At 34.7% G+C, this 10,003-nt stretch overlaps 2 protein-coding genes across 5 annotated transcripts; one reads left to right on the forward strand and one right to left on the reverse strand.

Annotated features, from left to right (window-relative positions):
• The first annotated feature begins 230 nt into the window (after window positions 1-230).
• LOC110739974 (probable N-acetyltransferase HLS1) lies at window positions 231-4,202 on the forward strand. The gene is made up of 3 exons (XM_021920455.1): window positions 231-473; window positions 913-1,061; window positions 3,139-4,202. The coding sequence occupies exons 1-3, from the start codon at window positions 255-257 to the stop codon at window positions 3,992-3,994; spliced, it is 1,224 nt and encodes a 407-aa protein (XP_021776147.1). The 5' UTR covers window positions 231-254; the 3' UTR covers window positions 3,995-4,202.
• LOC110739971 (protein LOW PSII ACCUMULATION 3, chloroplastic-like) lies at window positions 4,198-9,748 on the reverse strand. Of its 4 annotated transcripts, none has more exons than XR_002514963.1 (13): window positions 9,244-9,742; window positions 8,487-8,517; window positions 8,037-8,129; window positions 7,892-7,954; window positions 7,524-7,635; window positions 7,104-7,189; window positions 6,308-6,366; window positions 6,111-6,213; window positions 5,882-5,942; window positions 5,239-5,321; window positions 5,067-5,147; window positions 4,787-4,924; window positions 4,198-4,453 (listed from the first exon to the last, which is right to left on the reverse strand). XR_002514963.1 is itself a non-coding variant. In XM_021920454.1 (12 exons), the coding sequence occupies exons 1-12, from the start codon at window positions 9,675-9,677 to the stop codon at window positions 4,865-4,867; spliced, it is 1,266 nt and encodes a 421-aa protein (XP_021776146.1). In that variant the 5' UTR covers window positions 9,678-9,742; the 3' UTR covers window positions 4,460-4,864. The 4 variants fall into 4 exon arrangements, 1 of the variants encoding a protein (XP_021776146.1); XR_002514962.1 differs by having other exon boundaries at window positions 4,783-4,924; window positions 9,244-9,741; XM_021920454.1 differs by lacking the exon at window positions 4,198-4,453 and having other exon boundaries at window positions 4,460-4,924.
• Window positions 9,749-10,003: the final 255 nt, after the last annotated feature.

A 10,003-nucleotide genomic window follows, 5' to 3' on the forward strand; every position in this document is an offset into this window, starting at 1 on the left:
GCGGCCTCCAACCAAAACCCAAAAAAAAAAAAAAAAAAAAAAAAAAAGAAAAAAGGACCCATTAAAATAACATTAGCACACTTGCCATTATAATAATGCCTTCGCCATGTCATACATAGGAACCCCCCTTGTCTGAGTCCCTCCAAATAAATTTATATATAAAAGGAGTTGAGTTTGCACAAATGTCACAACCACAGAAGTTGATGAACCTCCGATCCATTCCCCCCCCCCCCCAAAAAAAAAAAAAGGGATCAATGCCACTAAAAATAGTAGCTGAGGAGTCACCAACAAAGAATATGAATATGGAAGTGAAAATAAGAGAGTTCGATGAAGAAAGAGAGAATGAAAAAGTGGAGGATTTGGAGAGACAATGTGAGTTTGGAGGCCAACACCAAGGCCAGCCTTCCCTCATCACTCACCTCTTGGGTGATCCTTTCGGAAGAATACGCCATTTTCCTACTCGCATCATGATGGTACGTACCTACATATATATATATATATTCTTACTATACTTCTTCAATAATATATATAATGCTTTATCACTTCTTATTGCTTCGTATGTATGTATGTATGTATGTATGTATGTATGTATGTGTTAGTAGTAGTTATAAAGATAGCAATGGGTCTGGTCGCAATGGGATATGGCATGACACATACACTAGTACACAACCATGTAACGTGTGCAGTGCCAGGCCATGGTCACAATATATACAACCTAGTCTGACAAAATAAATTTGGCTTAGAACACGCAAGTATATATATATAGTTAGACCCACATACCATTGTAAACGAGGCATGACCTACAACTAACCATCTTTATTTACGTTAAGGTTGATCCTCACATATATATGTTATTAGGTGATTATTATATTTCATGTTTTTCGTTTGTTTATCTGATGATATGAATATTAGGTTGCAGATTATGGAGGAGATATTGTTGGAGTTATAAGAGGAGGTATAAAACCCGTTACTGGAGGAAAGAAGGTTGTTGATGATGATAATCTGCCTATTTATGTCAAGTTAGCTTATATTTTGGGCTTACGAGTCTCTCCCATGCACAGGTATATCTTATATCTTTTTACTATTACATCTTATACGTACATTACGAGTCACCTCCATTCCTGTTACAGTAACGTACTTTTTTACTAATAACTTTTGGTAGGAAAAGTAATCCAGTAACGTATGTAGTAGATGTCCTTCATAACCATCTATGATGTGGGGTGATATATATGGGGTGATCTATAAAAGACAATCCGACAGAAAAAGTAATTGACCATCTTAAATTCCTTCTAAGTCACAAAACATCTAGTGTAATCTTCGATCATGCAACTATGTTGTTTTTATATCCAAAAAGTCATTAAGTGCTTACCTTTAATTAAGGGTTTACCGCAAATACTCTGTATATATAAAAGGTTTATACCATTTGCAGTTCGGCATAACACACGTAGTAAATGGTTTTGGGGAGTTTACATGAAAAAATTATTGATGAATATATTTCCTTAATTTTGACTCGCTTGAAAAAACTATAGTTTAAAAGGTTTTTTAATAAAATAAAATATGTTACATTAATTAAAGTATAAAATGGACTGTCGTCAAAAAAAAAAAAAAAAAAAAAATATAAAATGGAATGAAGATAATAATGCTCTTGGCTGATGGTTCACTATCATGCAAGGATCTCTCGTTGTTTATTTTACCATTTCAATTTCAACAATGAATGATTAGGTTAAAGTTAATATACAAAAGTAAATTCTTATTCTCAACACTTGGACATATATAATTGGATAAATTCTAGAAGCCAAAGTATCAGAGTTCGTTATCTATATATTTAATACTGTACATCTTTTTAAAAAACAGGTTTTTTTTTTTTTTTAGGGAATTTGTATGTTTATCATGTCTTAAAGTAGGTCCTAAGTTTTAGTCTGTATATAATTTAGAGTAAGTTAAAATGATTAGATTCCATGATCATAAAAAGTCAAGAATTGATCCTATAGTATTGGAGACAAATCTTGTTTTTTTGGCTTCGTTTTGGTAGGAATAGGAATCAGAACTCCCATGAGTCCCATCCCATCAATCGACACAAATGATCGAAGATATATTCATCTATCTTTTCTTTTATTGAAGAGTAACATATAATAATAATAATAATCAACATATATAAATTACTATTAGGCATCCACTCAAGGTCAACCAATTTTAGAGATATCGTGCTTCTTATTAGCCCTAACTTTATCATCTCGGGTACAATCCATTATTCCATTTTTCAATCTATCTAATTGAGGTTTCTTTGTGACTTGGTACTCTCTCATGTTCTCTCACCTTATAAAATTGTGCCTTTTAATTTCGAAATAATATTCAACCTAAAATCAATAACAAAAAAAAAAATAATACTGTAATAAAAATAATAAAAAGGGTGATAATAATCTAAATTTTTTTTTTTCATTGAAGAAAAGGGTGGAACCACTGCACAGATAATCTTAGGAACTGTTTGGGTATCTGATTATGTGCAGTGGCTTTGTAATCAAGTTTATAAATATTCTTATAAAAGTGGGGTTGAATATAAAAATATACTTGTAAATGGAAGCACTTTCCAAAGTAGTACAGTATCTTGATATAATTTAATCATGTGTGATTACTACTTGACCAAATTATGCTTTATATTAGCATAATAACTTCAATCGTCATAGATTCTGCAACTGCCGATCCGTAACCATTCCACGAATTGAAGAATGTCTTACAATTTTTATTCCTCATATCTTAATTTGATTTGCTGGCTGTACAATTTGACCAAGAATTTGTACCGTAACAATCAATCTTATGTTTGATTGGATCACTAATTTTAAATCATGCAAGCATAAGAATTCTACTTAAGACTGGCATATTCACTAGACCTTTATATTGCTTCATATATCAGCTAAGCCTATGCCTAACTGCTCCAACCTCTCCTTCTTAAAGGTGCCTAATAGATTCTTTCGGTTCAAGTCTAATTTGAATGATGAGCTTTTCGCTTCGGTTTATACTTTGATATCTTATACTAAGTGCACACTTATTATAAGTCATTATAGTTCAGTTAAGACCACGACTAATTATCTAGTTACTTTTGATGTAACATTGATCTTGACTTTCTTTAATTTTGAACAGACAAAAGGGTATTGCTACAAAGTTGATTCAGAAGTTGGAGGAATGGTGCAAAGGAAAAGGAGCTGAATATGTTTATATGATGACTGATTGTGCTAATGAAGCCTCAATCAACTTGTTCACCTACAAGTTTAACTACTCTAAATTTTGCAACCCAACCGTATTGGTGCAACCAGTACATGCACATAGGAAACCAGTAACCTCCAGCACTGCTATTGTCCAAGTACCGCCACTAGTAGCTGCATCTATGTATCGAAGAATCTTCTCCAACTCAGAGTTCTTCCCTCAGGACATAGAGTCAATATTATCAAGCAAACTTCACTTAGGAACCTTCATTGGGATGCCAAAGAGGTACCTACAAAAATGGGATCCTCAAAAGAAGCTTCCACCTTGCTTTGCTATTATGAGTGTGTGGAACACTAAGGAAGTTTACCAATTACAACTAAAAGGTGTGTCTAAGGTAACAAAGGCTTGTTGTCTAGGGAGTAGGGTTTTGGATGCTCATATGCCTTGGCTTAGGGTGCCTTCTATACCAAACATGTTTAGGCCTTTTGGCTTCTATTTCTTGTATGGCCTACACATGGAAGGGAAGGGGTCTTTAAAATTGATGAAAAGTCTATGCAACTTTGCACACAACATGGCTAGGGATGACGTGGCGTGTGCTGCCGTTGTTGCTGAGGTGGCACAGTGGGACCCAGTTAGCGAGGCTATCCCACATTGGAAGAGGTTTTCATGGAGTGAGGACTTGTGGTGTATGAAGAAGCTCCCAAATAAAGAAGGGGGCAACAATCCTCAGCCTTTAGATTGGGTTACTTCTCGATCCGCATCAACACTCTTCGTTGATCCGCGAGATTTTTGATTGCTTCCGAACCCTACCTCATCCCACCCCACCCACCTCAAAAAAAAGTTCTTGTACGAGTAGTTAGCTAGATATGATATGCCCACTGGCCTGCATGAGAGCAAGGCGTGAATGTAAATAGTGCATATGCTATGTATTTGGTGTTCCAAAGTGTGGAAGTAAATAATGCAATTTTCGCACAAGCTGAAATTGGAAAGATCTGCTCACCTTGTCACGTTCTCATTATTTTATTTTCATACCTCGTAGAACAAAGTTATAAATCCCATCAAAGTTAAAGGCAAAACATTGTATAAAACAATCTCACCCAAAAAATAGCAAAAGGATTTTGGGACATGCTCACATGCCAAATAAATGTATGTTTTTCAAGGCATTGGTCAGTGTAATCTTACAAGAAAAAGTCTCATGTAAATGTCCTTTGAGGTGAAGATGTGACATTGCCAAATTGCTGTGGATCTTCCCCTACAAAACAAAATACATACGCAGTATAAATAAACCACCAAAAATCAAAAGCGATACATTTTATAGCGAGCTATGGGGTGACAAAGTTGGTATTGTACTAAATGTTTCCTAAAGACTTGAAATTACACATAAAATGGATAATATGAATCAAGCTACAATAGACGTCAGAATATAACAGTTTCAAGCAATTTTAAAATTTAATTACACTTTGCAGAAATTAGAAACCTCACGTAAAGTACAGGGAAGGATAGAATAACTCTAAATTAATACACCAGTATAATTCTCCAATTGAGAATTGGGAAATCAAAGCAAAACTGAAAATTCCTCACCAACTATGAATATGATGTATTGAAACCCTGTGCAGTTCATTTGATGCCGTCCATATCAGCTGAAACATACTATTGATAGTTGTCAACTTCTCCACTCAGTAGAAGCCTCCAAGTCTGTATCTTCTTCCCACCAGGTGGAAGTCTGAAAGATTTATCATAAAGTAAAATCATGATAATTTCTTCTTTTACAGCAACATTAATTAAAAAAGACAAATTTATCAAAGAAATTTAAAGTCAGGTTTTTGTGAAAAAGTTTGAAGGACATATGCAAAAGGAAAACAAACCTTATATCCTCTACGAAGAAATTCCAAAGAGCTTCCTTGTTCCTCTTGCAGCCCCAGAACCCTCAAAAGTTCTTCCTTGGTCTGAATCAATTATAATGTGAATTCCATTTATGTGGCAACAGAGTATCAACAATAATTGAAAATAAAAGTCTAATCAACAAGAATTGCTTACTTCACCAAGTGTGAATCGGGTAGCACTTTCTGCGACACAAGCAAAAGAACCATCAGCTTGCTTCAGCATCACCTGCCAAGGCCCTGTAAAGAATATATAAATCCTTCCCACTAAGCTGTATAGTCCAAATAATTAACAAAAAACAGCAGGGGGGTAAATAATGAAAAAAAAAAAAAAAACATCCACCACATTCACAAAAGTATAAAGCAGGTTAGCTAGGTAATTGAGGGTTACATGCAAAGATGCAATTACTATCCTGCTGATCGTAGTGCATTAATATAGACTAAGCACTAGAATATGGATTAAAATGATGTATCTAGGAAAAAGGGATGATTAGTGTAAAACCAGCCAGAGATGACTGAATTAATGCCAATTACAGCCCTGTCAATCTTTCAAGAGGAACGGCACTCTCCCAAGCCTACAAGCTAATCAGCTATCACACTATTTAACATGAATTCCCTCTCTCTAATCTTCTTTATTTATAGAATTTCTTCCCTAGCTTATTCCCCAAGTAACCCATAACTAACATAGAAAGATATTGCCTAAAGTGCCCCTCCTGCATGCATCAGTTCATCGCACTGATCAAAAACTGATTCTCTCAAACAAGTAAACGACAATGTAACCACCAATTTAGTTTACTTACCAGGATATTGGCGAAACAGAGCTCCATTATAATTCACGATAAATGGCGCCACAGGCACTGTCTTTCATGCATCAAGGAAATTATAAAAAAGAAATGGTTAGCCTAAAAAGAAAAGGAAAGGATTTATATGGTTAGCCAAATATAAAAGAAAAGGAAAAATATGGTTAGCCAAAGAAATAGAAAAGGAGGTAAATGGAGTCAACTTTTAGAAAATCAGCAAGAGAATTACCTTAGAATATTCTCTTGTTCGGATATAGAAGACTGGAATGAACTGAGAAAGAAATCGGTAATGGAGATCCTTGGGTGGGAAGCCTAGAAGACCCAGATCAGCACTGTAAAAGCATATACTCTTTGAATTAATGAGGATATATAATCTTTGGACAGTCCATCCATAAGTAACTAATTTAGGCAAGACCAAACTTATACCGTAATGTATCAAGCTCGAGATTAAATAGGAGAGTGGGAGTTGACGAAGCAAATTTGTCCTGCATATTACGGACAGAGATAGATTAGTAGCCCAGAAGTTAAAGAAAACAAAAGAAACGTCAAATAAAAGGAGGAAAGAAAAATATCATTTTTATTTTGTGACTAATCCTTATTCAGCAGTGAAAGAAATTCAAAAAACTATCAATCCTTGTCTCTACTAACATTTCACTATGATGACGGAAAAGATGCCACAAAAGTAGTAGCTCAGCTTACATCTATACACTCATATATGTTTGTAGCCATCCACTCTATAAATTCTCACCAATCTTCATCAAAGATAAAAGTTTTGTATGGACAGACATATAAATTTTCTCAATGGTATAATATTACACAAAAGGATCAGAAACCTTTTTGACAGACAAACTTGTAACCTTGGCAAGAGATTAAATTGTAAAGACAGCCTACCCCTTGCTCAATCTTACTCAACTTCCTATAATACCACCCAATTAATGTCATAGTAAATCCTAGCAAAGCTTAGAAGAACAAAATTGATGGTCCATCAATTTTACAATGCAAGTGACATACCACATTGGCAGTGCCAAATATATTGATACAAATATGATACAAAATTCTCAATTTTTACTAAATATTCAGAAGCAGAACCACATGAACCCATTATATATGCAGCATAAATAAACAAACATGTTATAGCGACCATTATAGATATAAAGACGCATACACGCACCACAATATTAGGATGCACGGAAGACAAAATTACAAAGCAAAGACATCGTACCACATACTTCTCTATCAGAGAGAGATCTCGTGTGCTACAATTGAGAAATATGTAAAGTGAAGGTGGATCATCAGATTCCCAACGGCCTGCATGTAGACAAAGAGCAAAATTCTCAACTGTTCAATTATAAGGGAACCAGAGAGCAGATGACAAGGAATATAAGAGGGATGCAATCAACTTGCTGCCAGCTTCAAGTTCTGCACTTGAGCATAAGAATAAGATGAAGAAAACAACAAAATACAAAGAAAGGAAGAGCTTCTTTTCAATGTGACAAATAGCTATGGAGTATTAATTGGTCACCAGCAAGAAGAATAGGTATTAAAATGGCAGTTAACTTGCTAATTATAAACTTATCATCTCCACAATACAGATGAGCTAATAGAATTCAAATCATATCACACTTGAGCACTCACATCTAACCTTCATTGTCATCTTCAAAATCAAAATCCAATGTATCCCTTATTGAGTTAAAGAAATTCGAAACAGCACCACCAGGCACATCATCAAGGGAGCCTATAGTAATGCCATCAATCTGAAATAATGGAAAACAATAATTCAGCTCATAAAATTCAGCACCCAGTCTTTCATCATTTAGCTTATATCCCAGTAATACATTAAAGAGCCAGTAATGAACTAAATTGTCAAACAAGAGAACCTCTAAGAACTATAGGAAGTTAATTGTCTGAGGGTAGAAATTAGTTAACCCATGACTGTCACTGCACTTATTATTACAAGAAACAAACAATGAGTGGATTACAAGATATCAAGTTGAGGATAGATATTGTTACCGAGTCAATAGCAGTCCTGAAAAACTGAGTGGCCCTGCGCTTTTCAGGCTTGTCAGGAAACACCTGATATCCCCAGCAACGAAGAAATCAGTTCTCTGTCTCCAAACATTTAGGCCAAAAGATATATAGAAATATGTCCTCTTACTATGCATGATCTGAGTTGCATTTTCTCTTGAAGTTTCCTCGCAACAGTCAATGCTAGCTGAATATTTGCATCGATGAAATCGTCTGATGATCCCTTCACAATTTGAGAAAATCATGCGTCTGTTTTTAATATGAGTCAATAAGTTCATCTAGTAGTAAGCATATGAGTTGTAGGTGCCACCAATGTTACTCAAAAGCTTACACGAGTGTTGGAATTCATAAGATTTAGAAATATCGAACATAGATACAGATAGCTTTTCTATATAATTTTACAATCAATTTTTAAGTATCATACTTGTATGCAGTTAAAATATCAATTTATGACAGGCATAGGTTTGACAAGAAAATTGCAGTATGAATAACAGAGGTTGCCACTCATTTACCGAAACTAGACTGAAAATTGAAGCTATATATGATTAGGCCAAGAGAACTAAATTGACACAATAAATACCTTGTAAGAAGATATATCACTCGGTAGAGGCCTGTTGTAAACAAAAGGAAAAACTCATGTCAGAAAGATGGATAATCATCAAAAGGGGAAAAAAAAAAAGACAACTATTCCGTCCACAAACGAAATCACCCAGACTTCATAGAAGGAACACTAATGAATAATTGAACCCACCTAATGGGCTTTATGCAATCTGCCTCTCACATTGGAGAAATTGCAAGATTAGATACATGAACTTCCGGCAACATGTCTCGGTGTGTCAATAGCCATTGTTACATAACGTACATATGACTATAATATATGAGGCAAAAGTGAAGTAAAATGTACTAAATTAGGCTCTCATTTCAATACTCCATACCTTATAGTGTTGTGTAGTTTTCAATCATTTGAATTTCAGCATACGAATACTCCATAGCTCATAAGCTCAATCAAAGCAGTAGCTAGAACCAGCAATCCCCGGTTTCAAATAGTTTCATACTACTGGTATTTATTAGTAACACAAATTCAATTCTAAAACATGAAAAGTTCAAACACGAACCCAGCAACATTTCTCCAAACGCCTATTATTATCGGTAATCACCAATTAAATTTGAAAAATTAAGGCATGTTCATAATACTTGCAGCAATTGATCACATATAACATCAACATTTACCAATTATATCACTAAACATAGCAACATTACAGTGTGTATAAACAATTTAAGGGCAAAATTAAATGACGAGTAGCAAGATAAAGAAACTAGAAAGAAGAGAAAGTTACGGAAAGTCGATTTCGAGTCGAAGCTTGCCATCCTGAAGAGCAAGAGAGAGAGCATTAGCAGCATCAGTGACAAGGACTTCATAAGATTTGGGTTTGTAAACAGAAACCCCAGATTTAGGATTGGGGGTGGAGGTTGATGCTGTATTATTGGTGGCGCACTGAATTCTGAGGGGTGAAGTGTAAATAGGGGATGATTGGGAGAAAGGGAAATTGATGGTTGTTTTAGCAAGGAAAGGGGAGAGAGAGTGAGAAGTGGGGTGGATTGAAGAGAGAGAATGAAGAGGGTGGATTGAAGAGAGAGAATGAAGAGGGTGGAATGAGAGCGCCATTATTATTAATGGAGTTTTGAATGAGGAAGAGGAAGAGGAAGGAGGAGAAAGATTGGAAGTGGAACAAGATAAGGTGGGAAATGTCAACAAAGAGGGATAATTCATTCATCCCGTGGCGCAAATTTTATTTATTTATTTTGAATTAGGACCATGAAAATATGGGTAATATGGGAAAATAATGAGGATACGTAAGAAATTAAACTTGAAGTGAGAAAATCATTTTAAAACACATAAAGTGAGAAAATTATTTTAAAACAGAGAGAATAGTTCATTAATTAAGAGAATAACTCTTTTTGGTTCTTAACAAACGGTTTTTTTTTTTATAATCTAAAACTCTGCTCATAAATAACTCACTTTAAATTTTAGATTGTGATGTAAATATTTTTTTTTTTGTTTGGTTAACACATAACAGGTTGTGACATAATCTATTA

This window comes from Chenopodium quinoa, unplaced genomic scaffold (assembly GCF_001683475.1).
Source record: "Chenopodium quinoa cultivar QQ74 unplaced genomic scaffold, ASM168347v1, whole genome shotgun sequence".
Lineage (NCBI taxonomy): Eukaryota > Viridiplantae > Streptophyta > Magnoliopsida > Caryophyllales > Amaranthaceae > Chenopodium > Chenopodium quinoa.